Raw genomic sequence first — 23,162 nt, 5'->3', positions numbered from 1 at the left:
GTCAGACCTGAACGCTTAGTGCGGGCCCGCAGCTCCAGCATCTTCCAGCTCACATCGGCCATATGGGCCGCCGCCGCCGCCGCTGCCGCCATCCCCAGGAGGACCCGCGGCTGCCGCCGCTGCGCTCTGAGCCGGGCAGCGGCCGCCGCCGCCTCACCGGTGCTACGCGGAGCGAGCCTAGCGGCGCCCTCCACCTGTTACCCGAGCCAGCCGTAAGGGCGTTCGCGTCGCCTGTCACGCTACTGTCGTAAAGTCGCGGGGTCAGTCCCGGAAGCGAGCCGGATATTATGACGGGCCCGCCCGTGCCTGCCGTAAGTGATGTCGGTGGGGGTAGCGGGGGGTGGGCTGCCGCCGCCTCCTCTGCCGCCGCTGGCCGCCGCAGGATGGGGAGCCGCCGCTGCCGCCGCCGCTGGCCGCCCGGGCTGTGTTTCCTCCTGGCTGTGGTGAGGGCTGGCTGGGCCCTGCAGAATGTCACCGCCCAGCTGTTCGGGACCGAGGCCTACGGGACTCTGGCGGCCTTCGGCGACTTCAATTCGGACAAGCAGACGGACCTGTTCGTGCTGCGAGGCGGTGAGTGCGGCCCGTCGCCGCCGTGGCGCAGCCGTCACCGGTCCGCGCCCGGGGGTGGGGGGAGACAGAGCGCTGGCGGGAGCCCCGGGCAAGTACTGCGGGGGTTTTCCGTCCCGGTGTCATAAGCACCTGTCGGTGAGGTGCTTTTCCTGGCGGCCTATCGTACGCTTACAGAGCAAGCAGTGTAGACCGACAGGTATAAATGTCACAGCAACGGGGCTTTCATCTGATGGGCGTTTGTGTTTCTGTGTGTCCTTATTATAACGTATTTTTGAAAAGCCACAAATTCTTGTTGGAAATTTGTTTCTCTTTTTTGGGGTAGGGAAAAACTTTTTTTTTTTTCTTCTGGGAATTATTAGCCTCTTGTCCTCATATTTTAAGATATATCATTTAATGTTCATGTCTGAGCCTCAGTTTGCAGTATTACTGAAGGTGAGAAAAGTGAATAATAAGATTATTTTCAAGATCAAAATTGTCATTTGCTTTACTCCTGAGAGATTTTCTGTATGGAAATAAATATTTTTTCGTTTGCACTGAGCTATGGTTTTATATAGGGCAAGAAGTGTTTTCTTTAAAGTTAATTTTGTAGTTGTGAAATAAGCTAAAGACCTAGTCTTTCAATTTGTGCTCAGAGATTTATAAATGAGCGTAACCTAGCAAAACTTTAGAGGTAACCTTAATCCCAAAGTATCTTGATACAAGAACAGTTCAGAACTACCAGCTCTAGGTCTAGTCATTTTTGAAAGTACAATGCAGTAATGTAGAGATAAATGAAATGGTGTATAAGCTTACCTGTTTTGTGTGTTGCAAGTGGGGAAACTCATGCTGTTTGCCTTTTTAACCTACCACCTTCTAATTGGATTTGATGCCTCTTTGGATAGCGCAGGGCACTTGCTCATTCTCCTATTCCCCTTTTCCATTTCACTGGGCAGTGTTAGAAACTTCTGTGTTCTCACTCAGATTTTCAGACTGCAGATTTCTTGTCTATTTAATTGTTGTTTATAGGGAAGCTATTCCATCTTTATCATCCTCCTTAGTACTTTTCCTGTTCCTCTGTCGCCTTTTTGTGATGAGAGGACCAGGACTACAAACAGCGTTTAAGGTATATGTGAACAGATTTATGTGGTGGCTTAGTAGCTTTGCTTTCTGTTCTTGTAATAATTACCAATATTCTGGATTTTTGGACTATTAATGAGCACTGAGCTGAAGTTTTCGTAGATCTGTCTACAGTGACCAGAAGATCTCATTTCTCCAGAAGATCTCGTTTCTCAGTCAAGTTATAATTGACTTGGAACCTGATCTGTGTAAGATCTGTGTAAATTGTGATAGCTCTGCTTCTTCCTCATGGTCATTATCACATAGAGAATAAAAAGACAGGTGACAAGTCATTAGGTGACCCACATTTTTGTTATGAAAACATTAGCCAGCCAGCAGGTTTATTCACCTTACTATGTACCAGTTTCTTCAATCACCTCTGAATGTGTAGCGCAGCCCTGGCTTTGTTAGCTTGTCAGATGGGACTGCACTGTCACCTTACCCATAGTAAAAGGGTTTGTTTTCATATACTCATTGTTGGCATATTCTCCTTTGCAAATAAGTTCATGGCAGTTACCTTCTTTCCACAGTGAGGAAGTTGGTATTCTGCTATCCCACAGCCATGAAATTTGCCACAGAATGATGCACCTCAAATGCACTGTGGTAGCTCAGGTTTGGAGCTATAGAATTGTTTCCAGTCAAGTAACCCAGTTCTTACAGTTCAGGATGCTACAGCTGAGTTGTCTGGAGGATGCAGAAAACAAAAATAATTGAGGATGCATAAAAGAAAAAGAAAATCTTTTTTCTTAGCTGTAGACTATGATTTTACTTTCGGAAGTAAGTACATATGCATTGTAGTTTACTGAATGAAAGTGCATTTGGAAGTTCTGTTTACAAATTTTTTTTGTTCCTCAAATGCCAACTCATTGTCTAACAGAATATGTAGGCTTTTATTCAGATCATCCTGAAATAATTACATGAAAGTAGCATATATCATTGCTTCTAAATGAGGAAATGCTGAAGGGAAGTGGGTTACTTCTGTGAGTTTCACTTGGAGTTACCTTTAAGCTTTAGTTAGTTAGCTTTAGTTTAGTTTAGTATGGAACTGCTACCTACTGCTTTTCCACAGGTAACATTTTCTAATTCATTATAGAAAGTTTTATTTTAACAGATGTGGTAACAATAGGAAGGATAAAGGTCCAACACTCGGGCCCAAAGAAGCTTCTTGACATTAGCATCTCTTTGAGATGCATTTAGATTTATATTGTTCTGAAGAAGCACTCCTGCTTCATTTTGAAGGAGGAGGAAGTGGTTGTGTGGGAACTCTTTGAAGGTTTCTGCTATTGTGAGAAGTGACTACTGACAGCATAGCTTTTGAAATACTATTTTCGTATAGAACCCATTTGTGATCTTCATCTTTAAGGGTTATTCATTAAGTCTTATTTGCTTTTGCAGGAAATGAATTGCTTATCTTTTTGGCAGACCAAAAGGAACCATACTTTAAGCCCAGGGTTAGGTTATCAATGAAGTAAGTATTCAATGAGGAAACAATGTAAGTGGTAATTTCTGTTGAAAGTGCATCTCTGCAGTCAATGGGAACATGACTAGAATTGTTTCTGTTGTTTTTACCTGTTTGGCTCTGTAGTTCAGTTTACTCTTGGAGCTCAAAGTCTTTGACTAGGAAGTTTTCTGATTCATTGCCTGATACTTTTTATGTTGCTTTGTTTTGACTGCTGGGTCACATGACAGAATTTGTGGAGATGAGTTTTGTCATTCATATAATTGACTAGTAGACATGACTTCCAACCTTCTTATGAAATATCTACAGTTTGTTTTTGTCCTCTAATTAATATTAAAAATACTTATGTCTTGGAAACTTCTTGCAGCTGACTTAGTTTGAGAACTTTATTTCCTCGTAAAGCCAGCTGCCGCCAATATCTTAAGATAAATCTTCTTGGAAGGTAGGGTTAGTCTCCATTCCAAGACATGTTTTCAGCAAAATTCTTGTAGCTTCTGTGGCTATTATTGGAGTACAGCCAGTATTTGCTTTAGAGAGAGATATGGAAAATGGTATTCTAGTATTTCTGGTGTAGAGATGTGTACCTTTTTAAAGTTTAAACGCAGTTTAAAAAAAAAAAGCAGAATTTTTTTAATAAATGTAAAAAAACAAGTAAATGTAAAAAAAAAAAAAAAAGTATATGTGTGTGTGTATAGTTTAACCATAATAGCATTATAGGATATGCTATTGCATATTAATAATGGTTACCGGTAGTGTGATGTCCCTTAAAAGTTAAATGGCTGTTATATCTCAGTTTCATCTTCTATAGTTATATTAATTTTTTTTCTTACGCAGCTCTTTCTTGGAAGAAGCTAATCTATTTTGTTTAGTGTATTAGAAATGCACTGAGTTAGAAAGCTCTTAATGGAATTAAGAATTGGAATTGAGAAATTAAATTAATTAATCCTTGAATCAGAAATTCTCAATGGAAAGATCCATATTTTTGCACATAAGGCAGAAAATCTAAGTAGGCTATCTTCTGTATAAGATTAACCAAGCAAAAAGTATGAAAGAGCAAACTAATTTCAGGAGAAGTGGTAAGATGTGGCAGAAGATGGGAGGAGATGACTGCATCTGCATCCGAAAGATTCACCTATCTATCTGACTTATGCTGCAAGACCATAAAACATGAAGTCTAAGCTCTTGGAATCCAACTGAAAGACTCTGCTCTCTGAGACATGGTTTTTGAGAGCTGATTCTGAGACATATGTAGGGGTTTTTAAAAGTCTATGTAGCATTGAAAATGAGATATGGCTGAAGAATGTCTGTTAGCTGCTTCGTAGGATTAAAAATATCTTCCTTCCTTGGAGAAAGACAGAATTCCACAGAATACTTGAGTACAATTTAAACTTGCTCTATTTTTGCAATAGATGACTAAAAAAAGCAAATTGATGGAGGAAAATATTATATTGTGCCAACTAATAATATTTGGGAAGAGAAGACAAGCCTTTGAAAACACAAACCCTTTCAATTTTCACTCACGCATCTGTACAATTATTTGCAATATTTTAATTTTAGACCTGCAAATGTTGTAATAACCAGTGTAGTTCCTGGAGATTATGATGGTGATTCGCAAATGGATGTCCTCCTGACTACCCGGACTCCAAATCATGACAGAGATGAACTTTCAGTGTTTATTTTCTGGGGACACAACCAAACGCTACGTGAGTTGTTGAGACTGTTTCTTAATAAGATTGTTAGACTTATAACTTTTGAAAATACTTTATATTAAAACTCATCTCTCTGTGGTGACTGTTTTTACAACTACAGTAGTGGTTAGTAGCTATGCAGCGTCGTACTCATTTTGCTGTAAAACTGTAGTTAATAATTAACATAACAGAACAGAGCTAAAACTTGCTAATGATATTATAATGATAATCAAGTAATATATAAGTAATGATATTACTTGCAAATGGTATTACGGACTGGGAGGAGCCCACTAACAGAAGAGCTACTTCTTGTGGCTTCCTCATTGTGCTCTTGTCAGCTTCACAGATTATCACAAAATACCATCTCATCGTAGTGTGTGCTGAGAACCTGGTATAAAGTTTAATATATATATTTTCAAAATATCACACCTAAACTTGCCAACGTTAATCGAATACTTTTGTGACTGTTAAGCCAAAAACATTAGAGGCAGTGATCCACTGAAGAAGGTGTTTGAAGTAGGTTGCAGTCTCCATCCTTGAAAATTTTCAAGAACTTCAGAAAAATACCTCTCAGCAATGTTCAAAGTATAGCTGATCCTATTTTAGGGTAGAGTTGTGGACTGTGTGACTTCTTGAAGTCTCTTCTGTTTTCTGTTACTTTGCTAGGAAAGGGTTTCAGTTTGAAGTTTGAAGAAGGATAGAAAAGAAAAAGATCCTTTTAAGTTCATAAAAACTGTTGAGAAGCAGTCACTGTTATAAACAAGTATAGTATAAAATATTTACAGGTGAGGCAAGTGATCGCCTCAGATAGCATTACTTCTGGTTTTATTCAGATGTGAAACAAGCAACCTGGGAAAATGCATTGGATCAAATGTTAAAAGAATAATAGCTGTAGTAGTGGGAAGAATATGAAGGATTTAGATGAATTGATGCTCTCTTGCTCCTGAATGAAGGAATATTGAGAGGCACAAATGAATAAATGGATTATTTTCAGAGGACTTAGAAAGGAGTTAGAGCTTAAAAATTCAGAAAATGGTCAGTACATAGTATGATTAATGGGAAGATATGTGGTACTCAGTTGGATAATGAAAGGGTGACAAATAAAGAGGAGGGCACTCGCATACAAATGCGGAGGCTAGAAAGAAGACAAGCTTAGTATGTGAGACAAGAAGGGAACTGGGATGATGTGGCAAGGAGTTTGGGCCACAAGTAAAAGTGAAGTCCAAGAGGAGATTAACCGATTAGAATTTAAAATTCTCATTTCCCATTTAGGCAGTCTACTTCTAATCCTTATTTCGAGCACACAGTATGTGTGGTTAGAAATGTATTTTACAGTAACAAAACAGTAAACAGAGGTGTCATGTACAACGTTATAAAAATATTAGGAGAGTGTCTTCCTCCCAGCTAGCTCAGAGTTCTTGTATTATGCCTGTGTGACTGCAGTCATCCGTAGAAATAGTTTTCATTAAGGTCTATTTGGAATAATGTGCTGAAATCTCAGGTAGTAGAGAGAGAAGAAGGTTCAGAGTTTGAACTGTAACTCACCTTTCCTATCTAAAATTAAAAGCTTAAATTTACACAGAAATTCAGGAACTCATTTAGTTATTTATGCTCAGTGGTTACTGGTTTTTGATCTTCAAATTAGTAGTCTAAATTAATAGAAGATTTGTATTTAAGCTTAATATGTAAATGTCATAAAATATTGGTAGTTTAATCAAATTTTCTTTCTGTTTTCAGATTTTAACCATAAAAATGTGTTAAATAGGACTTTTTATGATGAGCCTCTAATAATGGAGTAAGTATATTCTACCTCTTTTGAAAAAAAATTTGTAACGGTGACTAAGAGTATCTTAGATAAATATATTTTAACATTAAAATCTGAAATATTCCTTATAGTCTTTTATCATCTTTTAAGAAGGGGATAGTTTATAAGGAGAGGTAACATCAATTGGTCTAACAAAAGCTGAGCAAGCATATCCGTCATCTTTACAAATATGGTATGTTATACCATCCTGGCAACATTAACAGAATGAGCTTTTAAATTTTTTTTAATTTCAGTGCTCAGTGTTTTGGGCAGAAAAAGAGCCTTTTTTTTTGATTTTGTGCAAAACAAAAATTACTCTCTGTAAGCACTTTGTATTGTGTTTTCAGTTTGTACTTGTGCCTTACATGCAATGTCAAGTAGGCCGCAATTTTGCTTTATTGGTTATGCTAGTAAGCCTTCCCCAAGTTCCACTGATGATAAAAATCAAACCTTATTCACCAAACTCCTGTTGTTCAGGGTGTATGTAAACAAGAACTATTTAAGATTCTGGTAACTGGAGAAAGCCTGGAGATGAGCTTGTCTGTGTTGGAAGGGTAGAGGAGGCAAGAGACTTGACTAAGAGAAGTTTTTGATCAGTTTTGCATTCTCAAATCTGAAAGAATCTTGAAGCAAAATAACCACAAGTATTTTTCTTGTTAAGTAACATAAACTGATTTACACATTTGAGAAATCAAATGCATAACATCATTTAAAATATTCAAAGAAGCATACTACTAACAGCCCAGACAAGAGCCAAAGCTCAGAAAAGAATGCACGGCTGAAAGTTTTTCATTGCTTGGAGGGAAAATGCTAACCACGTATATATGGTGACTTAAGAACATTCAGTTTTGACTCCTATAACAGATTGGGTTATACTGAAATTGTTTTGTATTTTCAGCTTCAATGGTGACTTGATTCCTGATGTCTTTGGTGTCACAAGCGATTCAAATAAGCCACAGATACTGATAGGCAGGTAAGCTAAGAGTTTGTTTATTAGCATGAATTTCAGTAACTTACTGATTCTTTGTGCATCCACTTCTGTTGTTATTAAAGAGACATAACACTGTCATTTTTTTATTAGAACTGTGCAAGCACATGAAGTTTTTCCTCTTTCCCATGTGTATCTTTAAACATTATGTTAACTTCTGCAGCATTCTTTCATTAGGAAGTAAAAAATCTATGGCAGCTATGGAAAAAAAACTGTTACTTGATATGAGAAATCTTTTTTTTGGAGCAGTTATCATCTCCTTTGTTAGTACACCATGGTATTTATTATTACAATCTTTATTTGGAGTTCTGTTATGCTGTTACACAAAAATGTAAACCAAAGTTATTAAGTAAAGCCTGTAGAATTTCAGCTACATTCAGTCTAACAGGAAGCATAAGGCTGATGATTGGAGGAGAGAAGTACTGGAGCAGATCTTCCAATATAAGGGGTGGCAAAAGGGAAATACTCAGTTTAAAGAGAGTTTTGGGTAAACTTACAAATAATTTCAACTTTCATTTATGTAGGAAATGAGTTGTAATGGGAAGGTTAGATAACATAGGAAAAGCAAAAGCATGGAATGTACAAAATGTAAGGGTATTAACATACATATTAAGGAGAATGCTTGGTGCGCTAATGCAGGGAGAGTTGTAAAGAGTTTTCTGTAAAAATCAGGGGCAGCTTTACGTTTGCATGCGAGTGATGTTCTCTGCATCACGTATTTTATGTTAAGGAGTGGCTAAGTTCACTCTTCGACAAATAAAAGTTGACTGCAGTTCTATGTGACCTGATTGCTTGCAGTAACAGTGGACTAAGTTTTAGGATTAAAATCCCTGCTAGCCTTGGGATTTCTAGTGTGGGACTACCTGGTAAATACTAGGATAAAAAATTCACTTTTTTTTTTTTTGGAGTGGAGTTTTGGTTATAATGGTTAGTAAGAACTATACAGAGGATTAATTTTTGTTTAAATGCTTTGAATATGGATGCTGAAATCAAAGCACAACAAAAGAATGGATCTCTATCCACTCAGAGGGACTAATCTCTAAAACCAAACTGAAAGTGCAGTGAAATATCTCAAAGATTGGGCACGATACAAAGAACTTCAAACTGTCTTTTGAAAATAGACAGCTATTTGTCAAAAACACTAATGGATACATTAAACATGAAGTGATCCTATAGAAGGACAGTTTACATGCTATTCAGTTTTCCTGATGCTGTTTTGGGGACTTGTAATCTGATGAAGAAAAAGAAAGCTTTAGCTTGTGACAGCTATTATGACTGTGTCTTCGAGGATACGTTGTGGTGTGATTCTGAATTAGTGAATATTATTTTCTTGAATAGGATGGCGCTTTGTTTACACAACTGAAACTATGGCTCTGTACATCTTTTCCTGTCTTGCCAAACTGAACTTGGAATACACAAACTTTCAAATTTTTGTAAGGAAGGACCTCATTGATAATACTGAGGTTTGGGGTATCATTGAAAAAGGGAAGACATCTCAAAAGAGGCAAACCTGAATCGGAAATTATTTCCGAATTTAAAGATTTTTCTCTCTCGGTTGGCAAAGAACGTGCTCAGAATTAAAAAGAAAATTCTGCTCTCTTTTAAGGTGCAAACTAAAGAATGAAAAAGAAACTGCGTTATTAACGTGATCCAGTAATAGATTCTGCAAGTAGCAGACAACGTACGGGACAGAAATTTAGTCGAGATGTACTTTCAAAACTAAAGTTTCAAAATCTTATAGGTAACATTTTGAGTAATGTTTTACTATATGAGCAGAAACAAAACATTTAAGCTTGATAGAGAATTAAGTATCGGAAAGGAGGAGTAAGAGTAGGGTAAGCATCTGTACATTTTCAGTAATCTGAGATTACAAGAAGGAAGATACAGTAGAGCACAGAGGGAATCAGTTATCAATATGTCAAAGAATTCACATTTTATTTTTCACGTACCTTAAAATACAGATTTCTCATGCATCATAGAAGTGTGTCAGGGAATTCCCTTTTGTACTTTATTGCCTAACTTCTCTTGGCCAAATAATTAATCTCAACAAGCAATGTACTTTAAAATGATGTTTTTCGTAAAATGGAAGCAGTAAAGCGCTAGCCACTTTACTTTTATCGTTAGAATTCCAACCAACTTAGTATGGTCATTGCCTCCTTTTTGCTTTGCTGAAGCTTTTAAATGCCTATTTTCCTAGATTTATCAGTGCTATTTTAGGATCTTGCAATTGCTTTTTTTCCTCTACCTTCTAATTTCAGAAGAAATTCTACTGGGAGCATGTTATATGAAAATTTTAACAGATCAAAGAAATAGAAAAGACATCAACTTGGGGGGAAAATAGTGATTTATTTGCTAATGGAGAACATATAACAAGGAACATACAGCAACATGTCAATATTAAAAATTGTGTACATGACCAATGAAAGTAACTTTTATAATTTCATTTCATAAAATGCAGGAACTTGTATCTCATACTGTGTTTAGTTTTCTGTAGAGATTTAGTGTAACTCATATCACAGTTATGAGATGGACAACACATTACAGCATAGTGTTCAAAGATTGGTTGATTTCAGTCAACAGCTTTTATTGCATTTGTAACTAAACTATTAAAAAGATTTTTAACATGGTTCCTCCCCAGGGCTGGAGGAAATGATTTTTTATGTTAGATGTTTTTAGCTAGCTATTGAACATGCAAGCTGTATTTTCTCTGCGGTTTTTTATTCCTAAAATGCAAAGGAAAAAAAGAGTCCACAGAAGGAAAGAAGTATTCAAAAGATTCAGGAATCGAAACACAGTTGCAAATTGGATAATAATTGTAAAAAATGAATACCACATTCTTAGTTTTGTGATCATATGAAATCTGCTTGTTTCTTTTGACTCCTTGAACCATTTTCTTTTGACTGATAATGAAATAAATGATTTTAGGTACTGAGGACATATTATTTTACAGGATTCTGTAAATTAACTTTAAGTTAAACTTTAGCTTTTTTTTTTTAAGCTTTTTAGACCTTTAAATTAGCTCTTTCTCGCTTAGTAATTTTCTGTGTGAAATGATTCTAGAGAAGTTTGAGTCTTCTAACTTAGTATTTTGGAGCTTTTAAGTGGAAATTGAAAGCATCGTCTTGAATGTTATTTGTTAACATTAATGTGGAAACTTGCAATGCCATGTGGCCGTGTGTTTCAGGAGAAACCTGGATGTTGGTGTGACAGCTGTTTAGGGTTTATGTAATCAATACTTAACATTTTATTTAAAAGAAAGTGTGTGTTATCAAGTCCTTGCATTTCCATGTGGCTTTTTATAGCAATTGTGTCAAAAGAGGTCCATTAGCCCTGGAAAAGTCAATCAGATGATTACTGTGTTTCTGTGTTTGGCTTCCTAGCTTGCATCTCCATGGCCCTTAAGAAATGTTTAATTAAGGGTGTGTGTGTGTGTGGGGGGGGGTGTTCTATCATTCAATATCAGTCTGATACAGCGAGTTTAAAAAATCTATACCTTTTGTTCCTAACTAGAACCTTTTGTTCCTAACTAGGTCCTTATAATGGTTCCTTCGCAACAAGGGTATTTTCCTTTCCCCAGAGGTCATTTGGAAGTGAATTAGGGAAAATAATGTTTCAATTATTTTTAAATCATTTAAATATGTGATTGGAACCTTTATACCTTTCTTGGCAATATATTTTTTTTGTCATTATTCTGTACTTGAATTTTATCATGATTACTTTTATTTATGTCTATGGCTTATGTAACAGAGCCTGCAAATTCCTCATGTGTAGCAACAGTAGCATTGCAGTGATCATTTATTTAAGATTTTTATCAGTTTTTTTTAAGATAAAGACAAACATTTTGAGGGGCTTCGTTTCATTTTTGTTGAAGAAATCTTTTTACCAGCGTGTTGATACAAATAAACTTACTGGTTATAGTTCCAAATAAGGATGAGTATTATAGGCAACAAGATAAGCAATGTCTTGTATGTGGAAAACAACTTTATTGCATCTGCTTAGAAGAACATTTTTCTATTTTTAAGTTAAAAAAATTTATACTAGAGCTGCATATATAAATAGCTTTAATTTTCTTGTTTTTCTTCAGAAATGAACACATAGGAAAACCTATAGAGAACATTTCATTATTTCTTTAAGATAATGTGATTTCTTTTCAAGTTTTAAGGCTTAGTTGTGATCTCTGGGAAGTAATTGATGCTTATTTTTGCTGACCATAAAATGAGTCATGGAGAATAAGTACTTTGCATATTGTAATAAATATATATTTTAAATGCATATGTAATATGTATATAATATTACTGGAATAAAATAAGTCTTTCCCAAGGGCGGGACTGTAATATCACAATAATATCACTGTCCTACTTAGGTCTAGTGTATATTGAGGTTTTTCTGAGTGTATTATCTAAGGCTTCTGAAAATAACATACCTGATGATTCAACCACTACAATTTTTGAAGGATTTTTCATATTCCAATATGCTACTAGAAGAGAGTTTTTCTAGATGTGCAGTCCCTTTAGAACAGAAACACATGAAGGAATGTAGATATTTTAACAGTAGCTGAAAATAAATGTTATCAGCACACAGCAATGTACAGAAATGATTTTTGCAAATTAGTATTACTTAATGGCTGCCTTTATGCAGATTTGTTTGTCACAAACAACAAGTTAATAAATAACAGGATTTCTGACAGCTGGGAGGACGTCTCTGCCTTTTGGTCCTGAAAAATTCTGTCTTCACCTCCCTAAATTAACATGTGTTTTTCTGTGACAACACACTAGGTGGTGTATAGTTGATCCAAGGCTAGAATAGGATCTCTCTCTGATTTGGATCTAGCCTTTACATGTCAACGCTTAAGAGACTACTTGCATCCAGTTGCAGGATGATCTTGGGTTTAATTGCTTTTACGTTATCTCTTTTCCTGGACATCAAGAAGGATCTTCTCCATTTAGACTTGGATCAGTTTGTTCTGCGTCCCGTATTACTGTATCTCAGTAAACTTCAGTGGCCTCAAATCAATTCCCAGTTTGCTTCAGAAGTGGAAATTTTCCCAGTTTGAAACATCATACACCAGACACAGCTGTTTGTGATTCCAGGCTAGAATGAGTCCACGTTATTTGACAAGCACTTTCGTCTTTTTTGTCTCCAGTTTTGCATTACTGTTAATCCAGCTCTGCTGAGTAATTTCACATTGTCTTGCGAGTGATTTATGGAAAAAGTTTTTCAAAATGGATAGTTTAGCAATTAACTATTTAATTGGATCTTTCTGTAGTCTCTCTTAAATGACATGTACCTATACACTGATTGTTTTTCATTCAATATTGACAAGTAGTGTTCATCACTTGAGAATGAAATTTGAGTAACCCAGCTAGAGTCTGAAGTGATCAGTTCCAAATTTACACAAGTGAAAAAGTAATTTAAAAAAATAGTGAATAAAGAAGGCATGCACTTCAAAAACACAAGCAAAGAGATAATCTTTTCCTGAAATTAGGCCATTAAGAAACCACAAGTTTCTTGGACAGTTGCATCCTCCGATGCACTCCAGCACTGACTGTTAGACAATTTGAGATGCTTATTCAGAAGAGATTATCACAACGTAATATCCTTATCTTGGAAAGCTCTCCTTTCTGGCTGAGGCAAGAGAATAGAAGCACAACTACTATTTTTTTTTTTCTTTTCTCTTCTTTTAAGGAGGCATTTATTTCTTTGAATTCAAAAGCTGCTTATGATAAATACAGCTCTTCCTCTTTGGAGCTGCCTTGTTAATTAGAAATGATACTATTTATTTACCTCTGGAAACTTTGTAGCCTTTTCTGGATCACTGTTTTGCTCTTCAGATAGTAATTACCCTTGCTCTTCAGGGGTAATGCATTGGTGGCTTTTACATAGATTTATAACTGTGTAATTAGAATTTAAAACTGAGCTTTTGTGACAGGTTCTCATATTTTAGAGCTTCCCTGGACGAGTTCCGTGTATGTAATACGTTGCTTCAGTGTTTTGCAATCTTTTCCACAAATTAGGTATGTAACTAGGATGGTTTCAGCTGCTTGCATATGGCTTGCAATACAGCATTTTGTAAGGTTGACAGTTGTCCCTTTTTTCATGTAGATGTCTTGAAAAATAGGAGATTTTCATGAACAGCATTCAAAAGGGGATAGCAAGGACAAATGTTACAGGCCTGTGAGTGAATATTATGATGGAAATGAGCATAGGGAATGCTGTCCCTTATTGTCAGAGTAAATCGTTGAGCTAAAATATACTATTAGTCTGAGATAAAGATATTTAGATTTATATATATGTAAAAATAAATATGAATGAAATAATAAAAGTTGGTTGGTTCGTTCATTGTTTTAAAGTACTCTGAACTAGGAAGTGGACTTGCAGCTTGTATCAGTTGCTTTATTAACACTTATTCCTTTAATTGATAGCAGTGATGGGGAGTTAGAAAAGCAGTCCAACTAGCACGCTTCAGCATCTTACTGAGCTTTCTCCAAACTTTAATGAGAGCTGTCTGTCACAAGGCTCAGCGTGCCACAGCTCTGATAACTGAGAGAAAAGCACACTTAATATTCAGTTTTTAAGCATTTTTCCAGCATTAATTGTACCATCATTCTGCATGTCCATATATTGATAAATAAATACAGCTATTTTCCAAAGAAATTGTAGAAGCATAGTTGTTTAAGACAAATAATGTCTGGAAACTACTGCATTAGAAGGGAATGTATCATATAGTTACTAGATGTCTTTAGATTACATATTCAGCTGACGAACACGGGAAGTATATATTTGTGTTCGCTTATGACTAAACCCATGATTACAAGGAACTAAACGTCAGACATAATTAATGTGTTATTGTTGTGTTAATTATGACCACCAGTTAGAGTTGCATGATATTTTGAACTATTGCTCTATAATAATAAGACATTTTTGCTTTATGGAAACAATACTTTTTTGTGTCCCATACACATTTCTGAGATTGAAAACTGCCTTCAGTTACAGACATAGTAGCATTTCATTGTATTTTTGTAATTAAACTGTCAAAACTTGATAATGACTTATTAAGACTTTCCATATAGCTGGTAGATATGTAACTATTACTTCATTTTTTTTCCTATAAAAATGAATCTGAATAACATAAGAGGTTGTGACTTGAGAGAAGTTACTGAAAGACATATAGCACATCTTGAATTGGCAAAACGTTTCCATATTCTCTGTTCTCGCTGTTGAGGTTTGTAGAACATTATGATAACCTCTGAAATGTTATATTAAATACTGCAAATCTTGATTCTTTGTGCGTGGTAATACTTGTCTGTGTACAAAAAAAGTTGCTTCAGACAGTTAGTAGAAAACAGCTGAAGTCCCTTACATATGGATCATCTTTGGCAAAACCTTTTCAACAGTTAATCCAGTGACTTGGTATATTGTGAGCTACGCAGTAATTTTAACTTTGATTTAGGAGAACGTGATTTATGTTCAATTTTATTTCAAGTTTCCTACTTTTTTCTTCTTTTTTTTAATAAACATGTATTATCATGGTTTACAGTTCCTAAGCACTGATGAGATGTGTTGCTTTTTCTTTTTGTCTTGTAGGAACTTGTCATGGCATCCTGCATTGGACACTCAAAGTAAAATGTATATACCACACTCTCATGCATTTATAGATCTGAATAATGACTTTACTGCTGGTAAGTCCTAAAACTATTATACTTAACTGCTATGACGATACTAGTCATGTTTTTCTTAGTCTACACTGCCTTCTGTCTACTAAATCCCTTCCTAACAATATTTGTCACAAATATATAAAATAATGCTTTGTTTATAATTTCCACGTAATAGTTTAGCCAATTTCAATATGATAGTTTTTTTAATTGATTCTACAACATTGTATTCATTGTAAATGAGCATTTACATTGTAAAGTCATAGTAAATGACTTTACTACTTTGAACTTCAGTATCTACAACTTGAATTGTTCTCAGTTTTTCAAAAATGACTGCCAGACTGAATAAGCTTGTAAAGTCTTCTACTTGATGATAATTTAATCAAACCTAATGCTTTTTTTCAATTTTTTGTTCACCATCAAAGCTGCATTTCCTATTTTTTTTTTTTTTTTTAGTGATGCTGTACTGTAGTATTCAGACTTTGAATCAGATGCAGATAGTGATGCATTTTCTTCATCTTGATTCTAAATATAGTTTGATGGCTCATTCAAAAGAGTATTTACAACAGTGGACTTCACTCATGCTTTGTTTCATAAAAACTTCAATATGACTTTTTCATTCTATTTTGTTGTAGTTTATTTTATAACTAATTGAGAAAATTACATGTGAGACTTCTGTTCTTATTCTTCCATTACTAAATGAGCAGTCCTATAACCAGTTTATAAATCAGCGTTTTACAGACACAAATACTGGAAACAACTTCTCTTATGGTAGATAGACTGCATTCTTTGTTTAATGCAACTTGCAATGCAATTTACCCTTGGTTACCGTGGTGAATATATTTATCACTTATATACACAGTTTATTCCTCAAAGAATATTTAAATGTTATGCTAAGCTTTTTTTCTTCACACGCTAAATGAATTCTGAAGTGCTGTGTCTTCTGCTAGATGCGTTATATACATTAATTCGTTTATGGTAATTTTGGAAAGGTGTTTTTTTTTTTTTTCCCCCTATTTAGTAGCATGGAATTGAGAGAGGGAAGAGTCCGTAGGTTTATTTAATTTATCAGTTTTTAAATGTAAGGGATTAAGTTGATTGTTCTGGTGCATAGTCAAACCTTAATTTTCAGTTATGGCAAATTACTGCATGAAGCTGTCAAATGGAAATTCAAACTGGAAAATTAAATGCATGATTGCTTACCATAATCAGTGTCACGTAATAACCAATTCTAGAACACTTAACTGGATAATCCTTTGGAATTTTGCATTAGTGGAATGGGCAGAGTAGATGTGCATTTAAAGTAACTTTTTAAGATGAGTATATTGACATTTAAGCTCACAGATAGAGGTAGGTACTCTAAGCTGTATATGTAGATAATCAGAAATTGATCAAATAGTACAAACATCTGCAAACAATTTTGAGGACGGTGTTTAAATCTCTTTATCAGAGCAAGTTCATCTACAGAATGTCCAAAGAGTTCCAGTTGGCACTGGTATTGTATGGAAATTCCTCTATTAAAGTAGATCCACGTGCTATAAAAGCTTCCAGCACTCCCCATAAAAAGATTGTGATTTTCATTTGCTTATAAGAGCAAAAATATAATTCCTCAGGCTGAAATCTGTTGTTTACGTTAGACCGATGCCCTAAGGAAAATTTCAAGGAAAATAATCCATCCTGTTAAGGGAACTGAAAAAAAATTGATCATGGAATTATTTTCTTTAAAATAACTTACTGCTTTCAAAATGGGAATTGGAAGTTGATTTTTACTCTCCTTGTGAAAACTGAACAAACTGTGAGCAAGGCCTATGTTGCTGGAAAATAATACCTTACATGTATGTATCAGTGATATCTGATAATTCATGACTGATGGACGTTAATACCAAACTGCCCAGCTGCCAAAACAAAAAGCCACCAATCCTCTGGCCCTGTCCATCCACTTAGGCCCGTTCCCTCTCGTCAACTAGAGCAATTGCTCAACAAGTGCATAGTTGAGAGGGACGTACTGGGGAAGAGAACTTATTTTTTCTCTTGGCTTATTCAGCTGATCCAACTCACCGTGCAGTTTCAGGATTGCCAGGGCCATCGTAAGCACAGAGGAAAGGTAGTCTCCTCTTTTAGTAGCAGCAGTTTTAGCCTGCCTTTAACTAAGCATGAAATTGTACTTTGAGTTTCCTTGTTCTTCTTCCAGCAAACGTCTATTAAATTTTCTCACAGTCTCATGTAATTTGTGTTAGTCTGTACAGAGTTTGGCAAGTGACTCATAGGCGTAGTCAGCTGACATTTAAAAAAAAGTAATTATATAATAACGGTAATATTGTGATTTTGCCAAACAGTACCAACATAAGGTGCTGATATTGATGTGGTATGCGTACCACTAGCCCTATGCCTCACTCTGTGCAGTCTGGATACACTTTGAAAAAGATAGCTAGATGTTTTTCCTGTTTGTTTACCTGTATTCCTCCTTAGCATTGCTGATGTTGTAAGGCAGCATTGCCCCAGCTAAGGGAGGAGTGTAGTTCACATTGTTATTTCTTTATGCAATCAGTGGAGGTCTGTAATTTATTGGATAGTTCAAGTAGAGCTAGTGAAGATGAGAGGATCATTGTGACTTGATATTAACCAGCACTACTGTTCTTGAAGTGAAGCAGAACCTCATTAAGGATAAGTCCTGGTCTGCATCAAAATCATATCAGGAAGGAGGCATTGATGAGGAAGCAGGAGAACACTCTGTATACTGAAATCCTGTTGTCCAAAAGTCTTGATATCATGGTATTTGGTGTTCTATGGTATTTTTTTGATCCTGTGAAAAGTTCAGTATTTGCTCATAGGCAATGCCACTATTCATGAATATTAAGATTGTACTTAAAATGGATACGCTTGTTTTGTTTCCAGATTTAAAAAAACAAACTTTCAGAATACTCCATCTTTTACTTTTTAAGACCATTTTCTAGTATTCCACAGTGTTTTGGGGCTCTCTTTCTATTCTGTAACAGATGTGGCCAATTCATTGATTTTTAGCTGGACTATTTTTGGCAACTGTATCATTATAAACAGCTTAGGAGATTTAAAGTATGCTTGACATAAAAAAGAGAAAAATCCTCTCTGGGCTCAGAATCTTTTTGCTAGGCTATAGCCTAACCCATTTTCAACCTGCCAGGATATTAAACCCTCAAAACAGTGCTTTTAACTGGCACACTTCTCCTGCTCTGGGTAAAATGAAGCTAAATTGTTATGTTTTCATTATATGGGAACATTTTCATAAAGATGTTTTTGATCCTAACAGTGCTTCATGAAAGGCTAACTGTGTAAGGACTTTATAAATCCAAAAACCCACTAATCAGAACAAAGATGATACTAATCTTTCTCGGAGAGATTTAAACTAGGTTGTTTCAGTTAGTAATGCTGCTGCTGTTTTTAAATAAAACGTCATCATTTAGACATCTCAGCTGCTTATAATTTTTAATTCAGTGAGCAATTTTGAGTTAAGCAGGAATTCTACATAATTCATGCAAAAATTTACAGGACTATGAAATTGTTATTGAAGGGTGTGTATATGCTTTGTGGATGAGGATAAAGTAAATACAAAGTTTTCAAGCATCTGGTGTATGTGTATGTGTGTTAAGTGTGTATTGCTCCAGCTCAACAGCCTCTCTGGGCAACCTGTTCCAGTGTTTGACCACCCTCAGAGTGATAAAGCTTTTTCTTAAGTTTAGGTGGAAATTCCTGTATATCAGTTTGTGCCCGTTGCCTCTCATCCTGTCACTGGGCACCACTGAGAAGAGTCTAACTCCGTCTTCTTTACTCCTTCCCATCAGGTATTTATACATGCTGATACCTCCTCCCAAACCCTTTCTTCTCGAGGTTAAACAATCCGAGCACTCTTAGCCTCTCCTTATATGAAAGATGCTCCAGTCATTTTGCTTTTGCACATAAACGTTCTTGAATTTAATCCATTTACCTCTTGGCTAAAGTAAAGCTTCCTGGAAAGCAGCCAGTGTTGATTAGAATGTGTCAGTGGATGAAGAAGTTTCTGCTTCTTTTGGTGCTTTGTTCCATTTGGTATTATACTGGTCTTGTCTTAAATGCTGTCCATACAGCATGTCTTGTTCCAAAGCATCTCTAGAAACTAGGAAAATAGTACTTCTCTGTAGAAGGTGGGGCAGTAAAGATAATAAACCTTAATTTTTTTCCCCCCAGACTTTCAACTTTCTTAGTAACCTTTGCAAAGGTGGCTATTGTTGGCTTGCTTGTACTCAGTGTAGGCAAAGTGATTTATTTTATTGCTAATGCATCTGCCAATTACAGGAGAACACCTGAGTTTTATACGATTGTGTTTCATAGTTATGGACTGCTGTAATATGTATATTTTTATTCAGGACTGAGCAATAGTATTACTAAAGGTGCTTACCAGTCTTAGCTTTCTGAGCTAAGCTATCAATAGCAAGGGGCAAGATGTTTTCAGATAGTACTTTTTGCTGTGGCACATTGTACTATCACAAAATCAGTTTAGGATTGTCACTCCTATTTGCTTATTTCTCTTCCGACAGGAAAATATCTGTAAATTATCAGTTGTTTGAATGGTCCACTTATTGATAATGAAAAATGGATGCATTTTGCTTAACGCAGTTTTAGGCTTATAAAAGTATTTGTTTCTGTACAACCACGTTTATAAGGGCAAAGATTAAAACTATATAGTCAGGGCTCTACTCTGAATATATTCAGCTGTTCAGAAGACAGGTCAGGCCTTGATCTTGAGTTCTTTATGAAATAGTGACTTGGGTATCTTCTTTGATTATAGGCTCTTCATGATTTATATTTCCTATGTCTGCTCACAACAATCATAAAAGTGTATTTTTTTTGTGCAAGCTGAGATTCCTAAACAGTTTAAGAGCTGGCATACTAAGAAAAATGCTAAGTATCACAAGATTGGCAGAGTTACAAGAGCTGACATCTCTGGTTATCATATTTCGTTTGAGTCTTCCTCTAGTTCTCAGGTCATCAGAAATGATTTCTAATATTTCTTTCTAGGAGAAACTTCCTAAAAGTTTTATGTAATGGTACTTGCTTGCTTCCTTTGTTTTGATGTATAGCCTCTCATTTCCACTGTAACTCTTCATTAACAGCTTTTTTTTAATTTTTAACATTTCGTTAATGTTAATGAAAGCCCTCTTTGTTGAATAACAATAATGTGTATATTATACCATTTTTAATGTATTTGGTAGATGATGTTTACAGTTGAAAGCACATAATGTGTGTATACATACACACAGACAGACATATTCTCAAAAAGCAACTTGAATTTTTAGTGTTACACAACCCATATTCCCTAAGCAGTGCAAGAAGTTACTGTAGCATTAATTTATCTCGGTCATATTTCAAATGCCAGGATTTCAATAAGTCATGTGCTTTGCTAATGTGATGTGTTCTGTTAAATTGACATGCAAGGGTTTCATGCCCATTGGGAAATGTTCTGCCTATTACAAATGAAAAACAGTGAAGGCATCGCTGAACTTCAGATAGAAATATTGAGTTCTGCTGTCTTTTGTTGGGTATATTTGGACATGCATTTAAATGTTGTAGTTAAATTTTCTTCAGCAGTTCGTTAAAGCTCTTTCCTGCTTCTTTTACTTTTGTGAAAAGTAGAATATTACTTTGGATTTTAAAAAGTGAAATTAGCTATGTATTTAAATATGAACCTTGATGGTTTCTCAACACTAAAAGGTATAACATCTAAAAGTGAGGTTTTGTTGTTATGCCTCTGGATCAATTTGAAATGCCAAATCTTACTGACTTCAACAGTCATTTCAAGCAAGAAAGGATATGTGTATGTAATTGCTGTTTTTTATATATCTAAATGTATGAGATAGTGGCTGTATTTAAAAATGTTAGATATAGTCACATGTTTTCCTTCACACCTGAATTGTACAGCGTTATTCAGGTATCCGCTTCTTATGTGCTGAGGATCTAAACTTGATACCTAGTCATCTGAGATCTGAAATTCTATCCTATATGGATCTCACTGTGTCTGCATGCTCTGAGGTAGACTGAAAGATGAGGATATGCCTCATCCCTCATGGATGTGAGATGTGTCTATTAAGGCATAATATGAACTAATGATAAGCATGATTAGCAGCTAGCTTGAGGAAATAATCCTGAAGCTATAATAGCCTGTCTGAATACACCTAGCTTTAGACATATGTTATAGAGCATGACAGTCTAGGTGAGCATCCCCAAAGCACGTTCCTCAAATGATAAGTCAGTCTCAAAAAGTCATATGCTCAGATTGAAAGATTTACGTCATGTGACTTAAAATTAGCACTTGAACAGGATTTAACTCTCTTTAGCTGATAGTGAATGAGGTAAAAAGTAACTTCATTGCATCAATCCACTCAATTCAAAGTAAATGGTAACTCAGTCTTTGTCAGAAATGCGTATCAAGTGTGTTAGTCAAGACATAGAAATGATGCTGTTTTATTAAGTAAACACTATTCCCAACACAGTTGTTACACTGAAGATTTTACAGTTGAAATATGAGACCAGAGGTGGAAAAAGGACGTTATAGCTGGAAACTGAGCCAGAGAAAGGTAAAAGAACTTGGTAAAGATGACACAGAAATGATGTAGATTTGTGTATCGATACAGATCACCTGTTCCAAGCTAGACAATAGACTACCATATTTTACCTATGCCTTTGTTGATATTTACTGCCACAGTCAGCATCCTCAGAGAAATACTTTGGACCAAACTGAAGTTTAAATTTAATCGTATTTTAGAGTTCTTCATCTAAAGTTGAAGTTTTTAGGATAGCAATTTAGCTACTTTTTTTTTTTTTTAATTATGTAATTTGAATGTTTCTAATTAAAACATCTTAAAGTTCCGTTCATCTCATGTTTTTAAAACATCTTAAAATGTTCCGTTAGGGCTAATGCTGACTTCCTAAGCCAGAATTCAAAACCCTAATTACTGTAACAAAAGAATTATTAATAAGCAATAAATGTGGGTACACTTCAATTTTTTAATCTACCAAAAAAAAAAATCAGGCCATGGCCTTGCAAATATTTAAAGGTATTCAAATGCATGAGACAAAGTGCCTTGGACTGTGAATCATACTGTAACTTCTTTCTTAGTGTCAGATGTATCCTTGAATGCTATGAAAAATATCTAATGTATTGAAGTATTCCATACCTTATTCAGTTAGGTAATTCTGAAGTTTGAAAGTACTACTTTTGTAACCTGTCTGCCAGTTAAAACACTGGCACATTGTGTGCAATTGCAAATATTTCTAGAACTGTTCACATACAGTGAAAGAAAATTCATAAATTTGATTTTAGGAAAAATAAAGTAGAAAAATCATTAGTCAGAAAGAGCTTGTTATAAACTAATTGCTCTGTCTACTGTTTTCTGATGGTTAATTCTCCTTTATTGTTTTGCTTTGGGAATCTAAGAAACCTAACATCCCAGAACATTTACAATGTGTTTTCTTTTTGAGTCCTCCATCTTAGTTTATACCCATAAATGTAGATTGTTTTCTTCTTGATAGTGAATCATTCAATTCCCAGGTGATTTTTGAGTTGTAATCAGTGAAACCTGGATGCTTAATGTCAGACTCTTTAATTAGATTATATTTTTGGTGTTGGCTCTTGATGGAAACTGGCAACTTGTCTGTACATATATATTAACAACAAGGCTTATTTTATGCAGTAGGTTCTATGTTAAAATATCCAGATTCTGTATCAACCAAAATATAACCAGAATTCTGTATTAAAACAACAAGATTTGTTATGTTTGCAAACAAATTATCTGGCCTTTTATAATTTGTTTATCATGGATGGCACTTTAAAAATATATATACTTTCTTCATTCTAGAGTCAAATTGTTCTCATTCTTTTTGTCCCCATCTCCTC

At 35.4% G+C, this 23,162-nt stretch overlaps 2 protein-coding genes across 9 annotated transcripts in view; one reads left to right on the top strand and one right to left on the bottom strand.

The window, feature by feature from the left end:
* The window catches only part of PHKB (phosphorylase kinase regulatory subunit beta), a 102,707-nt gene extending 102,478 nt beyond the window's left edge, over nucleotides 1–229 (bottom strand). For 2 of the 8 annotated variants that reach the window (XR_011143274.1, XM_068955966.1), the window contains exon 1: nucleotides 8–229. Coding sequence is in view for 1 of the 8 variants with exons in the window: in XM_068955966.1 (XP_068812067.1) it covers nucleotides 8–92 (85 nt within the window). In the remaining 7 variants the exon portion in view is untranslated. The remainder of the gene's footprint in view (nucleotides 1–7) is intronic. The other 6 variants (XM_068955971.1, XM_068955972.1, XM_068955970.1 and 3 more) reach the window with 5 other exon arrangements.
* Nucleotides 230–234: 5 nt separating this feature from the next.
* ITFG1 (integrin alpha FG-GAP repeat containing 1) overlaps nucleotides 235–23,162 on the top strand; it is a 107,367-nt gene continuing 84,439 nt past the window's right edge. Inside the window, exons 1-6 of the mRNA XM_068955975.1 lie at nucleotides 235–570; nucleotides 3,061–3,133; nucleotides 4,682–4,827; nucleotides 6,550–6,607; nucleotides 7,515–7,589; nucleotides 15,189–15,283. Coding sequence (XP_068812076.1) covers nucleotides 288–570; nucleotides 3,061–3,133; nucleotides 4,682–4,827; nucleotides 6,550–6,607; nucleotides 7,515–7,589; nucleotides 15,189–15,283 — 730 coding nt within the window. The 5' untranslated portion in view covers nucleotides 235–287. The remainder of the gene's footprint in view (nucleotides 571–3,060; nucleotides 3,134–4,681; nucleotides 4,828–6,549; nucleotides 6,608–7,514; nucleotides 7,590–15,188; nucleotides 15,284–23,162) is intronic.

This window comes from Struthio camelus, chromosome 10 (genome assembly GCF_040807025.1).
Source record: "Struthio camelus isolate bStrCam1 chromosome 10, bStrCam1.hap1, whole genome shotgun sequence".
In the NCBI taxonomy this organism is placed as follows: Eukaryota; Metazoa; Chordata; class Aves; order Struthioniformes; family Struthionidae; genus Struthio; species Struthio camelus.
The sequence above is the reverse complement of the archived record's forward strand: the minus strand, read 5'-3'. Positions and strand labels throughout refer to the sequence as shown.